This window comes from Rhea americana, unplaced genomic scaffold (assembly GCF_003343005.1).
Source record: "Rhea americana isolate MKP2758 unplaced genomic scaffold, rheAme1 scaffold_2, whole genome shotgun sequence".
NCBI lineage: Eukaryota > Metazoa > Chordata > Aves > Rheiformes > Rheidae > Rhea > Rhea americana.
In genome coordinates, this window is record NW_028186149.1 from 12,049,837 (window position 1) to 12,071,864 (window position 22,028).

The 22,028-nt window shown below is 35.1% G+C and overlaps 1 protein-coding gene across 1 annotated transcript; it reads right to left on the bottom strand.

Moving 5' to 3' along the window:
• Positions 1 to 3,908: 3,908 nt before the first annotated feature.
• On the bottom strand, positions 3,909 to 21,002 carry SSX2IP (SSX family member 2 interacting protein). The gene is made up of 13 exons (XM_085303718.1): positions 20,933 to 21,002; positions 20,039 to 20,205; positions 19,597 to 19,797; positions 18,786 to 18,896; positions 18,116 to 18,251; positions 16,367 to 16,442; positions 16,110 to 16,281; positions 11,701 to 11,851; positions 10,013 to 10,149; positions 9,390 to 9,563; positions 6,730 to 6,841; positions 4,511 to 4,631; positions 3,909 to 4,293 (listed from the first exon to the last, which is right to left on the bottom strand). The coding sequence occupies exons 1-13, from the start codon at positions 20,973 to 20,975 to the stop codon at positions 4,212 to 4,214; spliced, it is 1,683 nt and encodes a 560-aa protein (XP_085159844.1). The 5' UTR covers positions 20,976 to 21,002; the 3' UTR covers positions 3,909 to 4,211.
• Between the last annotated feature and the right edge of the window lie 1,026 nt (positions 21,003 to 22,028).

A 22,028-nucleotide genomic window follows, 5' to 3' on the forward strand; every position in this document is an offset into this window, starting at 1 on the left:
GTTAAAGGCTATTTCTAGAGGAGTAACTTCAAGAACTGCAATAAACTGCAGGTTTTGAGCCACGAACATTGTGACTTCTACTCTAACTTGGTATCTATGACATATTAGTTATTTAATCATTTTATTTCTRTTCCCACAATGCCTACTGTTTTACAGGAAGATTAATCACACCAGTATGAACTCTGGTAAAGACCGTCCTAATGACCAAAAGAGATTCTTTCTTTCTATTTCAGCAGTTTCTACAGTTTTGCACTACCACTTTTCCTAGCTGGTCAGTCCAAGAAATCTTGGCTTTTTCAAATACATTTCATTGGAACTGTAAGTTGACCTGGGAGCGTGCAACTTCTTTTTTGGGAACAGCCATCCAGCTCACTTTAAAAGACTTAGTATTTTTCCTCCATAATTATCAGTCTATTATTATGCCAAAGGAGAGCAAGCGTATTTTGTGCCTCAGGTGATAAACTTCTTACAATGAAGCTAGCAAATTCTTCCACACAACTGTAATTTTTTATAGAGGAACCTTTCCTTAAGTTGCATAAAAGGTGTGTCTTGTACAACCCAAAAATGACTTGAAAAATTAGTTYAGTGTCAATGAAAAAACTAAAATGCAGTGTATACCATGGGATTTTTTATTACAGTGTAACTTCACTGGAGCTAGTGAACTTCAGAGATCAGATGAACTGTCTTAAAGTAAATAATGAACCATCATAATATAATTAGAGCATTTTGGGGGGCATCATTTCTTGAATCCARTAATATCACCCTTTCATACTTTGTTATTTATTTCTCTCCCAAATTAGATGGAGGGGAGAAGGGAAAGAAGGGAAAAACAAGACACCTTGCATGTCTTCACACCTAAAACAATTGTGCTGGTAGCAAATTCTGAATAGTCAAAGCACAAGTAGTTAATTCTACACACACAGATACCCTTAAAATATCTGAGCCTTACCCTATTTAGCATTCTGATTATATTGTAAATATTTTTTATTTTCAAGAATAATCCATTTAAATYGGTATTTTCTGCTAATGTATTAAAGAGTTACCTTGGCCCAGTTGAAGTGTACATACAATTCCCCTGAGAAGAGCTAGGAGACGGTCTTGAATTTTTTCACACACACAAAAATTTTTATTTCTGACCTGCTGCAACTGGTCAGCAGAAGCTGTTGGAAGTAGTCCTTCAAACTAGGCAAAGGGTTGCTTTGAGGGGAGGCAAAAAAGAAAAACACGTGCCAAAATTTGTTTCCTTCAAAATTCCATGGTAACTTTCAACAAGAATGTTTTTCTTAAGTAAAACTTTCATTTATCGATTTTAACTATACAGCCTGTTTTGCAAAAGCTGTACTGTATCATCTTCAGCCACTGCAACTGGAAGAAAAAAAGAAAGCTTAAGAACTGTAAATGAATTCTGGAAAGTAAGTTCTCACCTAATCTGCTTAACAAGCTTGGTAAAAGCATTATCTCTTTTCATTTAGACTGAAAAAGAAAGGTAGCAGCAAGCAATGCAAATTATAGTTAAAAGATTTTGCAAAATATAGCACCACATGGTGCAAGAGAACCACTAGTCTTTTCAATATTATGCATATGTAGGTAACAATAACAGCATACCAATCACAGTTGCTGGTAGCCAGTACTTCTTGTTCCTTCTAAAGCAGGCCACTTCTATCATCTCAAGTACGCACCAGTATCTAGTGACTCACCTTTACCAAGTTCCTGCAACCTGTCTCCCCTTTGCTCTTCAACAGTCTAAAGAAAAACCATAAAKTTCTAATACTTCACTGTGTTGAAACAGTATCACTATACTACCAACCAGACCATTTGCAATGCTCATTATTAGCAGTAGCTACAGATTGAGAAGTTTTCTGACCACTGCACACAGTAATCCAGAAATTCTACACCCATTCTTTCTTCAGAGTTACATGACAATCTATACTCAAAACCTCCATGAGCTCTACGAGGTCAACTCAGAACTCAGTTGCATACCTACTTCTGGCACAGCTGGTTCTTCTATGGAGGCATTCAAATGAATTATCACTTCTGTAACATGGGATACAGAATCCTAAAGCAAAAAGTTGCTAATTAATCACTAAGCACAAGGGACTAAATGAATAAGCAGATTATTTTGCTCTTTAAAGACATTACTACTCTAAAATTACTGCAGTGAACAAAAGCTGTCCAGTAAGAAAGTCCAACTAAATTATTCATCAAGAATGTGTTTAACTGGCCCAATAAACTATCAGAAAAAAACAACTTAATTACTTCAAAACAGCAGCAGCCCCTACTGGCATGTTAATACAACCACAACTAGGTGGAATAATCCACTAGTCTGAAAATAGGAGTCCTACATGCATGTCCTCTCACTAAATTGCCAACACATTCCATTTTTCACTTTGCATCTCCATATGTTTTAGAATATATATTTTTATTCTTCCCTAACTAAAAACCAGGCAAGAGCTGTTCAATGCATTGTAGGGAAGATTTAAGCTGAACAATACCTGTACACTGTTAAGTCATTTCAGTAGATAATGCTAATGATCACCTATTCACTGGGAGGGAACTGGAGGGTATGGGGAATCAGGCTGCTTCAGAAAAGCTATCATGCTGCTGCTATCTGTAGTAAGGGTTGTAAGTCTTGCCTATGCAGCAAGAGGCTGTAAGTCTTAAGGCTGTAAGTCTTGCCTATGCAGCAGAAACAGCTGACCAACAAGATTAATACACACAACTGTTTCCTTAAAGTAGCTCTGTCAAGAAACATACTAGAAGTGTATTCAGAAGTCTGCACTGCTGCTAATTCTTCTCCAGCTGTAATTTAAGGTATTGAGATAACCAGCAGAAACTCTGAAGTTTTCTGTCTTAGCTTCTTGGAGAGCTCCATTTTCCTTACTTCCCTGCTATTCTATCACTATTTTTCAGGGAGTCCAATTACTACGTTACATCCAATTCTGAAGATAAGGAGCAGAGCAGCAATGCATCTTCAACACAGGACTCTAAGCTTTGGAGTTAATTTCCTTTCTATTACCCTGAGAAGGGAAAAAGTTTCTTAAGCACCTTCAAAAAAGTCAGTTAGACTAGGGCAGGTGCTWTATGCCTGCCCTGCATGTTCACAAAGGCACGAAGAACCAAAGGAGAAGAGATTGATTTGTAATGGGTCAGGAAAAGTGCATAGGTGAAAGCAACTTTGAAACATCTCATCTTTACTTAGCTGCTTTTATTAGGTTATGAACAAAGTGAATTTCCCTAAGGCTATACTAAACAAATTCTGGAATCCACTAAAAAGAAAAAACAAAATACAAAAATAGCATTAAATAGATTTGTTGATGTAGTGAACCTTGGCCATAAAACCAGGATAGTTTAAAAATTTAATGCATATAAAACACAGAACCAGGGTTTCTTAGAATAGATTTACACATTTATTTTTCATTATATTTATTTATATTTGGAATAATTTGTTTCTCGACTGAAACACTGAAAGTCCTAATGCATCTGTAAACTGAGTATCACTATAAAACAATTTAAATTACCATGTAAAATAATATTATGGACGCATGTGTTTCATTCATGGCATCTTAGCRTATTCACTTTGTCTATTTACAAATATATAAAGATCTTGCGCTTTAAGTCATCTGAAATATCAAAGAGGTATTTTCGAATCACGCAACTTAATAAATATAGAACCTGTTTTGTTAAAAATCTACAGTATACTGTACATTCAAGTTGAGGCAAAAGAATTTTTATGCCAGTTACACTTGAGACATAGATGAACATTTCCAATAATTAAACAATTCCTAAAAGTGCTATCTCTGTCTGTGAAGAAAGGAAACATTAGGATTGAGTGTTTCATTAAAGTTTCAAACCATTGCTTCATTCACAGAATCAGAGCTTCTGTTATTAGAAAAATATCAAAGCTTTTATATATTTTTAAATAAACATCTTTCAAGAGTTGCAAGAAAAAGAGGCAAGAAATGGTCTAAAAAATAAAAGCCATGTGCACACATACACACACACACACACACAACACAATTCATATCACCACATAATCCCCTAGAAGGATAATCAAACTCACAGCATTCCATTTCACTTTAGAGATGTGTTCATCTACTTATTCTAACAAAAAACAACAGGCAACCCTAGGAAATCTAAGGCAGTTGTTCTATGTGCAAGTTTCTACATAGCAAAGAGTGCCAACTCTAGAAGTCTTCCTGTGACTTTGTGCATTATTCAGTTTCTTCTTTGTCACTTTCCTCCCACTGATTTGGCTTATCATCTCCAGCAGGTTTCTTTGATGCAGCATTGGAACTGGTAAAAAGAGAATGTTACAATGTAAACAACATAATCCTTTACAATTAAGGTTCAAATAGAATCACAACACTAAGGTTTTATGATTAGTATGATGTTTAGCACGCTTTGCTATGTATCAGTCATAAAACTTTTTTTATACGTTATTACCAGTTAAWCTSTACAYKTWAMRTGTASAGWTTATCAAAATAATGATCTGCAATGTCAATTCAGATACCTGTTATGTGAAATGTACTGAAATGTCTGGCAAGGTTCTGCTGGAATAGGTACACTCAATATACAGTGAGGTTTTCTTTGTTGAGATGTGGAGTTCACTAACCAATTGTCTTGGTCAGAACCTAAAAGGAATATGCATCATCAGTCAAAAAAAAACCTAGAACGTATATATATCATTAAACTACAGYGCAGTTGAAAATATCTGAGGGACCAGATTCTTTATGACTTCTGCTATATTATTTTCCGGAAAAAAGTAAAAAATAACCCCCCTCCCCCCCCCCCAAAAAAAACTTACAATGTATCTGTAATGATAAATCTTACAGAATTTTGTAGTGTATCTGCAACAGTAAGTACACTTACTGCTGCTGAAATTAAAATGTCTTTATAAATTTGAAAAACAAACATCTACATACACAAACACTACTGCAACTAGTCATATTGAAGTCAAGCTTAAAGTCAGTCAAATACGAAGTTTCTTCCTTCAAAACTTACACAGCTTTTTACTCAGTTTAGAAAAAAATTCAGTATGTATGCAAAGAAACTAACATCAACATGAGAACTTAGAAAACTTGCCTGAACAGAGAAGAAAAATTAACACCAATAGATTAGATTCCTCAGCATTTATATGACCTAATTAACCTTCACTAAAGGTAAAAGAAAGACTTGGCCAAATGTGGTATGACCAGATCAATTCTTGCCAACTTTTCTTCGCGTTTAGATTTCAAAGTCTTCATATAAATTGGAAGAAAATACAATTGTTCTGTTATCATAAAGTATTTACTGTACCTCTGAAGAACTAAAGAGTTGAGACAAATGTCAAAATGAAAATTTAATTTTAAAACAATTCTAGTGATAACTTGTGAAGTAATATCCAAATGGTAGTATGAGTCTGTGTGACATTTTTTTAGTTACTATTCAGCAGCTTAAAAATTTGGATTCATAAGATTCAAAAAAACTGCAATTTAGAAAATAAAATACCTCATTAAATGCATTTGGAAACACTAAAAATTCAAAAAGGAAATTACAAATCAAAAGCTTTGGCATGCAACCTTATACATATCTCCCAAGTTACTTACGGACCATTGAATCAAGTCATTCTTCATGAGCAATATCCCAATCTCAATTCTGTTCCTAAATATAAGGATTTTCCTACTATGGAAAATCATTTCACACTTACACAAAGCATACAGAAGGGCTACAGAAATTGCAGATTAAAGTGAGAAACATGGAGGAGCCAGAAGACAAGAGGCAGGCTACTTTATCTATCAAGAATACAAACTCAAACATCTATGTTCACTTGACAGCTGTTTCACACATTTATCTTTAAATGTTGAATACCYAAAGAAGATTCCATTTAACAAAGACTGTTGTTAATTTTTCTTTTTTTTTCTTCCTCCTTAAAAGTAATCAAAGCTCAGTGGTGAAGACTAAAACATCAAACATGCTTATTCAAGCATTTGTAGGGTTAGAGGTGGGGTGGAAGGAAAATCAACTTATGTGTTCAAAAGAAAAAAGTTATGAAAAAGAAGTTTTAAATATTTAAAATAAGAATTATAGCCCAAACTATAAATGTGTTATGAAACACTCATATAGCCATATTTTCAATAACTTTTTGAGAAGAAATTATTTCCATATTAAGATTTGAATCTTGAAATTCAATTGTCTATCACTCACATTTTTGATTATCTTCTTTCACTACTCCTTTTTCCAAATCATTATTTTCTACCAAATATGTATGTGCACATGTGTTCATGTGTTATCTTAACTCAAATAGTAAATGCCTTCTTCCTTTCATTACAATGTTTTTGTTACCAAAACTTACTTCTAATCTATTTAGATACCTGTAGGTCACCATTTTTATCACTGCATTGACAGTTAATACACTCACACTCAACTTAATTCAGTAATTCCAAGTGTTCTGTGTTGTGAACAGTTCTGTTGCCATGTACTTGACTTTCATAAGATCCCTTCTCAAATATAAGTCCATTTTATAGCTATGAATGAGTTACTGGGATCTCCTTTCTAGGAGCTTTTGAACCATCAGTTGCCCTGACAGATATAAACATACAGGTATAGGGCAAAATTTGTCCTGGGAAGGTGTTTCCTTTTTCTTTTTTCCTTCCCCCCCCCCCCCGAATAGTTTTGTTCTTGTTTCTTTAGCTTCCAGTTATGAGGAAAAAAAAGATATTACAGTAACATATATAATAACTGAATACTTGCTTCCTAAGAAGGCACTTGGAGTTGTCACATTTTCAGAGTGCTTGTAATCAGTAGTCATACTTAAGAACTGTTGTTTCAACCATGCTCCTCTATCTTCTTCAAAAGCCTTTCTCTAGGAAAAGAAATGCCACTTAAATTTATGACAACAGGAACAAGCTTAATCCACATTAAATTGATGTTATTTTATCTAAAAAATAAAACATAACATGTACATATAATTAAGACGATTCAACAGTTTAACAAAGAATTACAATTGTGTGAGCAAGCTTTTAAATCCCACAAGAATTAGCTAAAGAGGTGCTTACAGGTCAAACCCATGGTGCATTTCACAGAGGTCTGACTAATTTATCCTATCATTTTACCATTCTTGAGGCCACTGACACAAAATCTCCTATCACTGCTTCCTGCACTTTTTTCTCCCCCCCCCTCCGCTTCAGTGTAGCGCTACCTCTTCGATGTACCCTCCATTTCTGGACAGCTGCCAATAAGGATTACTTCAACCCTGAGCTCTCTCTTGAACAGATAAATCAYAGAATCATAGAATCAGTAAGGTTGGAAGGGGCCTCTGGAGATCATCTAGTCCAACCTCCCTGCTCAACAGGGTCACCTAGAGCATGTTAGACAGAGTTGCATCCAGGTGGGCCTTGAAGATCTCCAGAGGAGACTCCACAACCTCTCTGGGCAACCTGTTCCAGTGCTCTGTCACTCTCACAGTGAAGAGACTCCCCCCTCACGTTCAGGTGGAACTTCCTGTGGTTCAGTTTCTGCCCATTGCCTCTTGTCCTGTCGCATGGGACAACAACATTGAAAACAGCACTGATTACTTCCATCCAAAACTGGGCAGAAGGGGATGTTTTCTATTCCAATAGCTCTGTGAGCAGGGAAGAGGAAAAATAATGGCTGCAGAAAACCTTCTAATGGCTGTAGAAACAAGAGACAACTATTCTTCCTCTAAAACATCGGTGAAACAAGATGTCCCCATTAGGGTAATTCTTCCTTCTGTATCAGTAGAAAACAGAGCAAGTTCAACTCCAACAGAAAGTTTTCCACAAACATTTCAGAGCTTATAATATTGCTTCTCCTTTTATACTTGAGCATTTTAACAAGTAGAAGCATAAGCAATTACGCTTATGCTTCAATGCGGCCTTCAACATTTCTGGACAAACTATTATCATTTATTACTACTCATGAGTTTTAAAGCTGAATTCAAGGTCTACCATGAAATCTATAAACTTATTCAAATGAAAGTGAAATGGAAAAGTTGGAGAGTATGTATTTATATATGTACTGTCAATATTTTTCATTATGTTAACCAGTATTGCACCAGTACCTCAAGTAAAACCCAAAGTATTTTGTTTTCTACAATAAATTTTAGAGCATAGGAACTTAAGAAAAGAAAAATGTTGTTCTCAGTCAGACAAGTTGTMGACCCCCCTCAGCATTCTGTCTCAAACAGTAACTGCAAGAGATGCCATTTAGGGAGACCATACAAGCCTGGTCACTTTCTGCTCATTCCCTTCACAGTTCCTCCAAAGTCACCTGATTATAGATGTTACAGGGTACCTCTCTGGCTCCTTCTTTTAGTATCTATTTGTGGACGTGTTGTTCAGGAGGTTAGCCAACTGTTTTTTGAACCTGATACTGTTCACAATCTCCTGTGGCAGCAAAATCCAGAAGCCCACTAACCAATGAGTAAAATAAAAGTACCCCCATGTATATGTTTTGGACTGATTTCTAGCCAGTTTCAATGAGTGCCCTTTAGTCCTAATCTTGAGGGATTTGGTGAATAACAGTACTGCTTTCACCCGACCAACAGAATCCACAGTGTTATAAATTTCAGTCACATGCCACCTCAATCTTCTCGTCTGCATGTTAAAGCAAGTAATTCTGTAAGCAGTAAATCTGTAAGAAGCTCTTTTTTTTTCAATATACCTCTGTCCTGTCCTATCTGTACCATCAGAGCTTCATGACCACCACATCACCATAACCTCCCTTCCTCACCAAACTTGTAATCCCCTTCATGATCTTGGCCCTAACTCCTGGCTGGACAAAAGGATACACATGCTATGGCTAATTTAGATACATATCTACCTTGACCACTTTCCAGCATGTGTGTGTTTACTGGCAGCTTAAATAAAAGAACAGGACAGATAATGTCCCTAGCGAGGAAAAGGCAGCAGTTAATTTGGATTTCTGCATAGCCACTAATTTTCACAAAAGGTTAGTAATCAGATGTCTTTGAGAACTCAGTCCCCCAGCCAAATCTGACTGAAATTTGCACAGGCTTTTCTTTCTTAAGAAATCAAACTAGAACAGCATCCCATTTCAAGTAAAAATAAGTGAAGTGGTTTTTGAAAATATTTGGATGTTTCAAAAGCCAAAAATGGTAACAAAATAATGGGTCATTCCAGTTAAAGTAACTGTATTTTCAAATCCAYGTTTGAAAAACTCATTTTTTAAAATGCCAACAGAACAATATGCTATAATGTCCAAAGATACATTCTGCACAATAAAATGAGAAGAGTGAGCTTTCTGTAAAAAGATTCYAGATATTGTTCAATGGCTGTACTTTAACTATGTGTTAAGTAGTTTTGCTCTACAACAGTAACTCATCTTTCYTGTGAGTTCCCTTTTCTAATGCTTTTCCACTTCTATAATACCTCAAGTCCTAATCTAATAGCAGCTTCTGTAAAACTTCTTCGTTCTTTCTCAAAGTTCTTCTTTTGTTCTCGAAATAGTCTCCATTCTTCCTGAAGACGCTCTCTTTCCTCCAACAAATAACAGTCTTGTAGCAACAGAGTGGTATCATCATCACACGGAGACATAAGCTGCTGCTGCAAATACAGAGCAACGAAAGAAACATTAATTTCGGAATTGCTACTAGGATGCACAGTATTTCCATACATTCAGTTTTATTCAAAGTTTTATCCCCCCCCCAAAAAAAAAAAATTGCTAAATTTAGCACAGAAACAATGCCATAAATACCAAGTCGCGAGGGAGGACAGAGTTTGCAGAGAGCAACCATAATTACTCTGTTCAGGATCAGCCTTCCTAACCTTTGTTTATCTCCCAGATTCTTCCTACCATCCTCACAAGCTCAAAGTTACAAACCAGAAACCAACTTATTAACATCCATGTGTTTGACCCTAACTCAGGTCAAACACCAAAATTTGTTATTTAAAAAGCATTATCAGTGAAGAGAGAAGTGTTTAGAGATGAAAGAAGTGACCCATTAAAGAAAGGCTTAGATTCATACTAGATAACATAAATTAAAGCCTGTTACCTGTAAGAGTTGTTGCTGAGTTTTGATCATTTCCTTACATTGCTGAATTTCTAACTCCAGCTTTTCAGTTTCCAGTTCATGGTCTTCTCTTGAAATTACATCTTTGTCATTCAAAGCCCCTGAATGTACACGTGAGACTAATGGAGGAAAAACAAAAGCTACTTACAAACAAGCAAGAAACCCTCACATCACTGGGAACAATAGTAAAAAAAATTAAGTTATATTTGTTTTCCTAGAAACATAGAAGACACTGTGTACATAGAGCAGATTCAAAATTACTTCTAACAGAGACAGAGATCCAGGTTTGGTACTATGTATGTAAATCAAGCACAAAACCCAGTTTAGAAAAATGTCAATACAACACCTTATAGCTGTTGTACATTCCCTGAAGTATCATGAGTAATCATGAGTCTACACTGCAATAAAGAATCATATATATTAAAAATAACATTCATTTCATCAGTTATTTAAAAGAAGTTGAGATAACTGAAGACTTTCTACTCACATGCTATTAACTCCATTCTTCTGAGCCCACTATTTTTATGCGTGTTCATAAAAATATGGTATCAACTATATAAATACATATACACACATACACATATACAGATGTATACATGTATTTTTGCAGATAAAAAAAAGCCTTTGCATTCTTCATGCTCTAGTAAAACAGAGCATCATGCATATTTTTACACCACCAAGCAAATGAATCAGAGAAATAGATATATTTTCAATAATTATACACTGCAATACATTGCTATCAAGGTTATCGATATAAGTCAAAYTTTGATCCTCTGATATCAATGTTTGAACATTAACTGAATCCTATAGGATTCAAAACTGGTCATCTGCACAAATTCAAAAAACAAAAGGTGACCACAAGAAAACAAATGCAAGTACTTGAAGCGGTTTTCTCCTGCTACTTAGAGCTGTTTCAGTTAGCTAAACCAAATCAAGTATTGCTCAGAACTCATGTTCTTAAAATCTTCTCCATAATGTAAACATTTTAAGAAAGAAATTTTCTCATAGACCATCTGCTCTTTCATTTGTAATTGCATGCATGACCTTCTCAGTCTTATTCTTGACTGCAAATATTCCTATGCAGCAGTATATGCTTACATGGAAAAATAATACTAGGAAAGAATTTTATATATTTTTAGCTGTCTTTTAATGCTGTTCAACAGCTGGAAATAAGGAGAGTCCAGCACCATACCATCAGCCAGCATGAGCCTCCGCAGCATGGTCATGACATGTCTGAACTCTTAGAAGGATTTAGATTAATTTTGCTACCAATTATTTATAACTGTTATATCCATGTTACTTGAACAGCTCTAAGAGCCGCTGTAAAGCAAGAACTGTATTTGTTACAGAACATGCTTCTTATAGAGAAAGATAATTATTTTTATTCCTTGAGAAAGTTGTTGTTTCCTGCATCAAACTATAACTGTCCTTCCTCAGGGTAACAGGCATGCTATACAACTGTTTCCCTAACTTCTCTTAGTTAAAGCTCACACAGAAAGTGTCAGTCAGAAGTCCTTTAGGAGAGTCTACTAGAAAACAATCCTTCCATTTTAGCTTCCTTTTTTAGCTTAGACTTATACTCAGTTGAGTATCCTCAACCTAAAAAAATGGAATCAAAATGGAATTATCAATAACAGTTTGTATGCATGTGCAATACAGCTGCGCATCACCTTGATTATCCAGCTTTTCAACATGATTTTTCAACATTCTCCATTGTTTTCTAATGCTGTTAGTAAGCTGCTCTCGCACAGTCTCACAAGACAGTTCCCACATATTCTCTTTATTTAATTCTCCAACATCCTCTTCCAAGTCTGACAGTACCTGCAAAAGCAGAAAGTCTGCTGTAAACCACTCTACAACTCTAAATATTTACTTATTTATGTATGTGAGTTTAATTAAATGAAGAAAATGAGAACCTTTAGAAACAGAAAAGAGATTTATCCCATTCAGGGAAATTTGGCTGTTAGGGAGCTTAGTTCCCTGATTGCATAATGCTTAAGAGATAGAAGCAGGCAGTCCTCAGACCTCCAACAGAGAAGCAGTGCATCAGCTAGCAAGACTCAGATACATCTCACTCAAACACATCTTCAAGCCATAGAGATCCAAACTACTGTGAAGTTCTGCTGTGAGACTAATGTGGTTGCTGCCCATAAGACAATTGGATCCGGAAGTCTGGGCTCACTATGCAGCAAAGAAAGAATTTAAAACAACAAACATGATGCTTGCATTATCTGTAAAAACTTTTTTTTCCTTGTTGAGCATTAAGTAATTTCTTACTGTGCTGTTCTCCATGATTAAAAAGAAAAAAAAAAAAAAAAAAGTAGTCACCTCACAATGAAGGAACAGTATTTTATTGTTTGAGCATTAAACTTGAGTACATTCTAGAAGAACTAAGATNATTTTATTGTTTGAGCATTAAACTTGAGTACATTCTAGAAGAACTAAGATATAAAAAATCTCTCAAAATAGCCAGGACAAAAAGACTAGTTCAGACAACAAACATGATGCTTGCATTATCTGTAAAAACTTTTTTTTTCCTTGTTGGCATTAAGTAATTTCTTACTGTGCTGTTGTTCATGATTAATAAAAAAAAAAAAAAAAAAAAAGTAGTCACCTCACAATGAAGGAACAGTATTTTATTGTTTGAGCATTAAACTTGAGTACATTCTAGAAGAACTAAGATATAAAAAATCTCTCAAAATAGCCAGGACAAAAAGACTAGTTCAGAGGAGTTTAGATCCAAGTTTAAAAGCTGCTTAAGTACCTGCAATAAATACTCCACTCCACCCAAGTAGCTACAAGCCCTTTAGTCCATAAGTAGGTAAGAAAAATGGGATGGGAAATACAAAAATAGTAAGTTCAAAGGGAGGGCCATAATAATTCATCTACAGATGTAGTAACACTTTCTCTCTTAAAGTCAGAGTTTAGGAGATCTCCTGGAGTAAAACATTAGCTAAAAAAGAAAGCAGTATTTTTAGTATTTTGTATCACTGCATAAAGGAACATTTTCGTGCTTTACTTAAACATATATATGCTAATACAATGAAAACCCAATCTGAACTAGGCCTCTGGATAGCACCATGATAATATTACCGTTTTTATTGTGAACTTAAAATATCTTAGTCACAAACTCTGCATTCCAATAATCTTTACTCAGCATAAGTAACGAAGATCCAATCACAGATATGAACAAGGATTCCAAAAGTATGTCCAGGGTCATTTGTTTTAAACCACTATTAAGTTATTCAGGCAAAGGCTTGTATTATCCACATTTTAACTTAAGAATAGCAAAATAACACACAGGTAAAAATCCTCCTACACATAACCTGATAYACTTTACTTCCCTTTAATGTAAGTAAGCTTCTATGATCACTGTATTACTGTAAATCAGTCAAAATAAGACTCCAGCTTCCATCAAAAAAATTGGAGCTCATCGAAAACAAATGCTCTAATGCAAACATGCTGCTTCTGACAGAACTCAGGATAGAAGGGAGGTTTTTAAACCTCCCTTCTTGAGCCTCTTCATCAGACCCACCATGCAGATGGTTCTGAGGAACACAATAYATTGGAAGTCCTGCCACACTGACAACCAGGATTTCTGCCATGATTTCTGGGGTCTGTGGTGTTCTGGGATTTTTTTTTCCCCTACAGTACCCAGGCTTCCTATTTTAAAGACAATAGCCCAACAACTTAGCTAGAAGCAGACTCTTAAAGCTTAATCTTTGGGAAGCAAGAGCTGCCTAACTCTAGTCAAACAGTTTCCAAGGCTACTTGGTTCCTAGTTGCACAGCAAGAACCAGTTTAATTGGTTTCACAGTTGTCACTTTGTGATGGGAAGCAAGATGATGACTGATGTGACTATACCAGCATCTGCCACTCTCCAAGGTATATCCTTCTCATTAAGAAGAACTTAACATTTCCAAATAAAAATATTATGGATTTTTTTTTTGTGCAAGAAGTTGAACAGAAGTTCAGATTTCATACCAAAAATGTCAAAAAAGCCATAAACAAGCATGAACTATCGGGAGTAACATTTTAAATAGAACCTTATTTTCAGACATTCACAAAGCATATCAGTACTTTTAAACAAAAGACTAATCAATGCAAGATCATCACGGGACAGACTGTAAATCTAGTTAATTTCTAAAATTAATCTAAAATTAATTTCTCCTTCATTTTGGCATTTTTCCCCTCTTTATATAATTTTGACAAGTGAGAGAAAAAAAAACAAATAATTTGTCATGATAAAACTCAGTTCTAATTAAACACTACCGTTTTTAAATATATTCAATTAGAGAAGGTATGAAACAGACTAAACAGCAAATGCCCTTATAACCCTGTTGAAATAACTACACTTCAGACTTGTATCTAATAATTACTTCTTTTATTATTCTACTATTAGAAATTACTGTTGTCTAGTCAGTAGTTCTCGTAGATGTGGCTAATTAGTACTACTACAAGGTGACTAATTGGAAGTGAGCTTCAATGCAGGCTTTTACTATTATTTTTTAAATAAGACTACTAATGCTGCAATAGTTAACATTTTACAATCACTTGTCTTAACCGCCCAAGAACGAAGTATTTCACAGTGCTAAGTCCCATTTTTTCCGCAAGTTTGCCTCAGTGTGCAAGTTCACCTCAGTGTGCAAGTTCATACAGGACCCATTCCCATCACTGCATTTTCACAAGTGTACTCATGTTTATGCCAAAATCTGCTGGCTCTCCTGTAGTCCTAACTAGCAAAAGGAACATTCATAGAATAGAATCTGAGTATGTTTTATATTGCATGCTACACCCAAGACCTGCTACAAATGATCACTCCATGTTGCTGAGTTGTAGTAATAGATTAAATCTACTGATTTCCAACATGAACTTTYAAGGCAAAAATTTAGTACACTGTACATTACTAACTGCTTCACTCAATGCACATAAGAGTCACTGTGTGGTTTAAGATGCAAGTCATCTAGTGAAGTTAAGAAGAGTTTATTCATGTCTTACAAAAAAAAAAAAGAGACAATAGACTGGTTATTTCTAAACAGCACACTCTGGAGATTCCAGATTCCCCTTACAGATTCCCCTCAGGTAGCTCAGAAATAAGAAAGTAGTAGTACAGCAACTACATCTGGACAGAAGGCCTTCTGAAATAGTAAGTACTAAACTCTATGGAAACAGCACTCTATGTCAGGGTGCATCCATACCTGTTCTTACATACTGACATGCACTATTTTCTGTAACAGAAATAGTTTCATACCCTGTTTTGCACAGCATGCATATTCTCTTACATAATATTATACTACTACTACACYATCAGTCTTGAATGATTCCTAGAATCTAACCCGTAGACTTGTTTTCTGTGTTTCAACTCTTGCTAATGTTCAAGGACCCTCTTCCTTTCATTTCTGAAAGGAAGCTCAGTTAGCCCTTTAGATTATTCCCCACTTAACTCTGACATCAAAACAGAATTGACTTCTTGAAGGGAATTAGCAAAAGCAGTAAATAAACTCTTTGCTAAACAATGAACGTGCTGTTTTCATATAAATGAAACATCCTGTATAAACAAAGAAATGCTTAGAATCAGAAAACAAAACAAGAAACCTAAGCCATTTTATTTGGGAAGTCAAACATTTTCCTAGAACATATCAGCCCCTCCATTAAAAGGACTAATAACTCATCTAATCTGTAAGATTATTTATTATTTATTAATTATACTTTCCAACCCCACAGTTTCTATGGGAAGCCTGGTTTCCTTCCATAAGCACCTTGAAAGCAGATTTCAACATCTTAGTATGGAAAGCAGACATCCAAAATGCACTGTTATTACAGAATTAAATGCAAGTAACTACTACATCTAAAATCCATTGAAAATAAACTTACAAACTTTCTGTAGGGCAGAATAGACTGCAAATTGTCCAAAGGCAGAGGCAGGATATCTTAATATGCATGAATGTCAAGCCCTACACACAATGTGCAATCTACTGCAATTCTGGCAACAGGGAGTTTATCATTTGTCTATGATCAAATGACTCTACCATTTTACCAAGCTAGGACACCGATTTAATTTTAACTGAAGAATACTTACTGGCCCATCTTCAGACCTTTCTTTAGGTTTCTGCTTCTGTGGTGGGAGAAGTGAAATAATCTCTTTCTTCATTTGCTGAAGAACTTTTTTCAGCTCAGCATTTTCCATTAAAAGCTGTTTTTGGCGTTGTTCATAATCATTTAACAGAGCTTTGTACATTTCTTCTTCATTTCTGGAAGTAGAAATCTTACAGTAACAACATGACAGCCATCACATATGCTTTAATCAACACTACTTTGAAACAACTACAAGCTCACCTGGCTTCTGTTTTATCAGTCCTCCACGCACCTCTCTTCCCATCAGCTCTACCAACATAATTTAGAACATCCATGGCTACAAACAAAAATGATGTTTCAAAGTGTGAATCAACATGAAAAATATGTAAAAATTCAGATGCTACTGCATTTACCTATTTGCCTTTACATGTAATTATTGTCAAGTGATCATGTTCTCCAAATATCCCCCTCAGTCTTCACACCCACAGGAGACCACACTGCCCTGATTAACAAAATTAGAGTGAGATAAGAAAAGAATAAAAATTTTTCTGGTTGAAAACCAAAAGAGAGGAAAAAAAAAGTAGTCATCCTGCTTTTTTTTTTTTTAAATACATATTTCTTAATGACACCATCTTCCCTATTTTAGCTGAATATAGCAATCGTGTATCAACTCTGACCGCTCTTCTGGCAGTGATGTCAGCTTTTATCTCCAGTTAAGAATAAGCAACCTCCTGATGCCTCAAAAGCTGTTCCTTGAAACAAAAGAATTTCTCTGTACCCATCTGCAAAAATCCCATCAGATTAGTGGCCTAAATTAAAGTCCAGTTAGCTATCAAGAAAATACACGCTAGATTTAAAACCAGTTATTTTGTCCTCACTGATACCTGAGCTAGTTTTAGCCAACTGGAGTCAAGAATATGCCCCAAATAAATGTATTTGTACTTAGGGTAAGGCTTCCAGAAATTGAGCTGGTATCTAATGATTTGCTATTGCCAAAATGGGTGTTCCTGCTTCAGTGTCCTCAACTGCCTCAGCTTCTTCACATGCAGTTTCAGGAAAATAAACTGGCAGAAAATCATTTCAGCAACAACCAGAATTCTTCTGGTTTAGTGAACTAAACTGGCTCACTAAGATGTTGTGTGTGCTACAGTTAGCAAACAGCTGCAGAGTTGCTGGAGCGGAGTGGGGAGGGAGGAAGAGTAGGACTTCCCCTTCCAATGGCAGCATATCTCCACATTTTGTCTGACAATGAGATTTCATGTCACATTTACTGACCCATAATAACTATTTAAACAATGGAGAATAATGGTATAAATACTCCAAAGCCAGATATATGAATCAAGAAATACCAGAAGAGTAAGAATGCTTTTAAAATTACGTACTAATGATACGTTTTCAACAAAACAATACAAAAAAAAAAAACTACATTCACACTAAACAGCAATGGTGAAAGTCTTGTAAAAAATTTTTGGGGTGCAGCATAAGTAAGAGTGCTAACGTGATCAAGATTTCTTTTCCCCTCATTTCACAGGCTACGTCATTATTATCTTTCTTCCTCTYTAAAATTTCTACTATCATTAACATTAGTAGAGCTGTAGTAATTGCAAGGAAAAACAACCTCATGCAGTGTTGTTTCCTGATCATAACTGCTGAGCATAATATAGTATTTAGGATACTATCCAAAGTTCTGTGACTGTAGCAATAGCAAGAAAACGGAGGAGAAACAGCTGTAGTATAGGAATTGATTTCAAGTAATTTCACTAGCAAAATGTGTTTTTGTAAAAATCTCTACATTGGTTTGTGCTTAACAAATACCTCGTGAAACATAACATAAAAGTTTTAGCCTTACATACTCAGCTGAAATGAAATATTACATCTTCTTAACATCTAAATAACAACCTACAAAAGGAGGGCTGGCATACAGTTTAAAGATAGCAAGAAACAAAACTGAACATTTTTAACACATGGAATATGCTATTTTGTTGCAGTAAAGTTCACCAATTTACTTACCTATCTTTTTGTCCTTTTTGTTCATGACTAACTGATGTAAACGTTCCTTCAATTTGTTATATTCTCTCTCTTTCCTCTTCATATCATGATTGTACTGTGTAGCTCTACTTGAGATTATATTCTGTAACTTCTGTACCTAAAACCACCCCACCAAAAAAAAAAAAAATCTGTCTTCAACTAAACCATAAATGCATGCATTTCTAAAAACAAACAAACAAACAAACAAAAAACTCCTCCCCTTTTTATTTTATTTGGGGGGGGTCCTTTGTTCTCCTACACCATACAACAAAAATAAGTGCTCCAATATATGTAGGTCTGAGGAAATGACAGAATTCTGTTACCCTCTTCCACGTTTTGATAATTTTAAACCTTCTAAGATAAAACTACATTCAAGGGCACAGAAAGCATGAGGAAATCGCACATGTGCTTTCCTCCAGTACTCRCTATCATTTCTGTAACTTGGACCAATCTCTTACAGAACCTATTTAATTCAAGTTAAGTGTRCAACATGCCAATTTCACTTTGATGAAAGACAACATTTGCCAACTGTCTGTATTAAAACAAAACACAAAAAAGCATCCAAAGCGAACTATTATGAGATGCCCTGCAAGAATCATTCCACTACTGAAAATCTATTTAATGATCTGTGTTGATGTACAAGGTAACTCACTTCATCCTTTTCATTTTTAAGTAATTGATGGAGACTTCTGTTCTTGCTTTGCAGTTGTCTGTCTCTTTCCTGAAGTCCAACTATTTCCCTTTTAGATAATTCCAACTGTTCCTAGAAAAAGTGTTGATATTTCAGTACCAATAAAACTAATACCAAAAGATTTTTTAAAAAAATCCAAGAACATCTCACTTAAGGCAAATCTGCCTATAGATTTGACCTCCAATGTTTTTTTCTTTCACTCTAAATGGCAAGTTAGTTGTATTTTCTGGAGCAAGAAATATGACTCTTCGATACGAGAAATATTTCTGCTTGTAAGGAACAAAATTTTGTTTGATATTTAACATAGATTATCTCATTATTTACTGCATTTTTAATAAGTTGGGATTCTGTAAGCACATCCATATTRTGAAAGTGAGGGGGAAGTTAGCAATCTGTATTATATGGACTATATATACACACCTTTTACTGGAATGTTTCTGCTAAATAATGGAAGCAATAATTACTACTGATATATGTTTACTATTTTCACCTCTAGCATGCAGAAACACCTTCAGTCTAAATGGTGTTCTCTCTTCCTTAACCAAAGAGATTGTAATTCCAAAAAAAAGTTAAATCCTCTCATTAATTCATACTTCATTAGGTTAAAGGAATTTCCAATTGGAAAATGTTCAAAACAAAATAAGACATAAAAAAAATACAATTTCAGATTAGCATTGGGGAGGAAAAACAAGAAAATAAGCATATTAAGAATGTACAGTATCAGCTAAAAATACATGCTGCAAAATATTGGCAGAAATAGCTTGTCTTCTACCTTTAATTTAGCATAGCAGTTCTGTAAATGATCCATATCACTGCCCAGTTTCAGATGCTGCATTTCTACTTCTTCCTGAGCTCGAAGGTTCTTGTGCTGCAGTACAAGCAATTCATTCATGCAATTTATGACAGATATTAAATTTAATTCTTTTCCTTTGGACTCCGCATAAATAGAAGGAAAGCCCAATGTTGTCAATTCCTGGTAAAAGACAAAGCAGGGAAGGGAATAAATAAATGGATCAATCCCTCATGTTTCTCTAGAAGACAGAAACAAGACACCAGATGGAATCCTATATGCTGGGCAGGGCACACAATAATCTACTATCCCTCACCAACTTTGCCTTCTGAGCGTTGAGAAACAAGCCTTCCTAATCCAATGAACATTCACTGCCATGATTGATATAACGTTATTTTTCCAATTGCCTCCAACACTGACTTACCCTATTGAGATAGGATATACTCTGTTCAATATTCTCTTCTGTGCAGAAGGCACTGAAAAAGGTGTGCATGCTTTTAGATGAAGGCAGTGGCAAGCGTAGCACTTGTGTGTTTAAGCTTGGAGGAGACATCTTTTGTTCTGAGGTATACTGGAAAATATTTTTGCTATCTAAAAGTTAAAAATATTAAGGAACAAGTCAGGGTTAATAGTTAAAGACATCACACACACAAATCAAATTCCAAACTAATAGAGTTATTATTTGCAGGAATCTACAAGTTGAGAGTTTAGAATTTCATCTAGAAGGATTCAGATATTAAGCAATTAAACTAGATAGCTGAACTTTCACTAAAAATTAAAGACTTTAACATCATTTTAAGGTATTTTATCTTTTAGATTTTATTTCTCCTCCTAGAAAAAGCTCCAACCTTCCTTCCTAATTGACTTACTAAAAGTACAACTTGCTACATAGGTGAAAAAGTCGTATATTTAGTAAAAATTCTTATAGAATGTATGCATATTCTTATTCATATTAAGTGTGCTACAATCTACTCTTTTATTTGGTAAAAGTAGCCAAAAAATATTTTACTCCTTAATACTTTTGTAATCAATTTACCAGGCAAGCTAATACAGACAAATAAGAATCACTGAAAAATGCAAGATATCCTCACAAGCATGAATTATTAGAACCTTTATATATGTGAAAGGACAGTATTTAACAGTATTTTAATTCTGTAAGAACTCAATACAAAAAGTCCTGTATATACCCTTCATTATTTAACATTCTACTTAAATAGTTAGCTATGCCCTGCATGAAAAGCCAATCTCTCTCTTTAACAGCTATAACACCACTAGTAAAGTTATCAAATCCTTTAAATTCAAAATATTAGCAATTTACCTGATGACAACACTGGCACAGTAATAGTCTTCCAATCTCCCATAGCAACAAAGACAGGCAGGGTACCTGAGCAACTGGTTCAGCAGTGAAGTATTTAGTACAATTGCTGGCAATAAGTGTTACGTAGGCATATCCTAAAATAGCAGGAGCATTTTAGATTAACAATAGCATCTAATACAGCTAGAAGGTTAAAGCAGGCTTGAGGAAGACACTACTGGATTTAAACCATGTGAACTTTTGCTACCTCCTTCATGCAAATCTTTACAAAGCATTTAGAACACAGTAAGCACAASAAACATTATGTTGTAAAAAATGATGTGTCTATCCACATTTAATTACCCTGAAACTTAAAGAAGTCTTGTAAACCATTAATTCAAGCTAAAATGCCATGTACACTTGAAGGGAATAAAGACTCACAATGTAGACAATTTAGACTGGTGATTTCTGTTGATGTACATTACAGAAAACACAGCAAGCCAAATAGCCTACATTTTTCTGCCATATAGCCAGGAATTATTACAGAATCACAGAATCGAATTATTGAAATAATCCTTAGTGAAATTTTATATATCTGCCTTAGCAGGTTTATTATCTAAAGGGAAGGATAATACAGGTTCTAGGAAAGATTTATTAGCAGATAAAGGGCAAAGGACCTTATAACAAACATTAATTGTTTACATTTTACTCAACCTGTACATTTAGCCACACTGCCAGCCCTTGGTAAACTATTAGTTTTCATCAGCAATTTCAGAGATTCAGTAAAGAAGTAAATAGGAGAAACCTTACCCCATTGGCACAGTCACTCAGTACAGCACTGGCCCTCTAGAAACCAAAGAAAACTCACTCATTAGAGAGAATAAACCAACTGTCCCCTCACCCACCTCCACCTCCCAGTAAAATGAAACATAATGGTATTAGAGTTGCCACACTGCTGTGAACTTAAAATCCAGCCTGGATTTGTAAAATCTGGACAGCGTAGCCCTTCAGCCGTCACATGAACAATGAAGCTTCAGGGAAACAGATAAACTTTTCACCCGACAGGAAAGATGACTCCCCTTTTTCAGCTAACAGTTTGGATCAAATTCTTAAGCCAGTC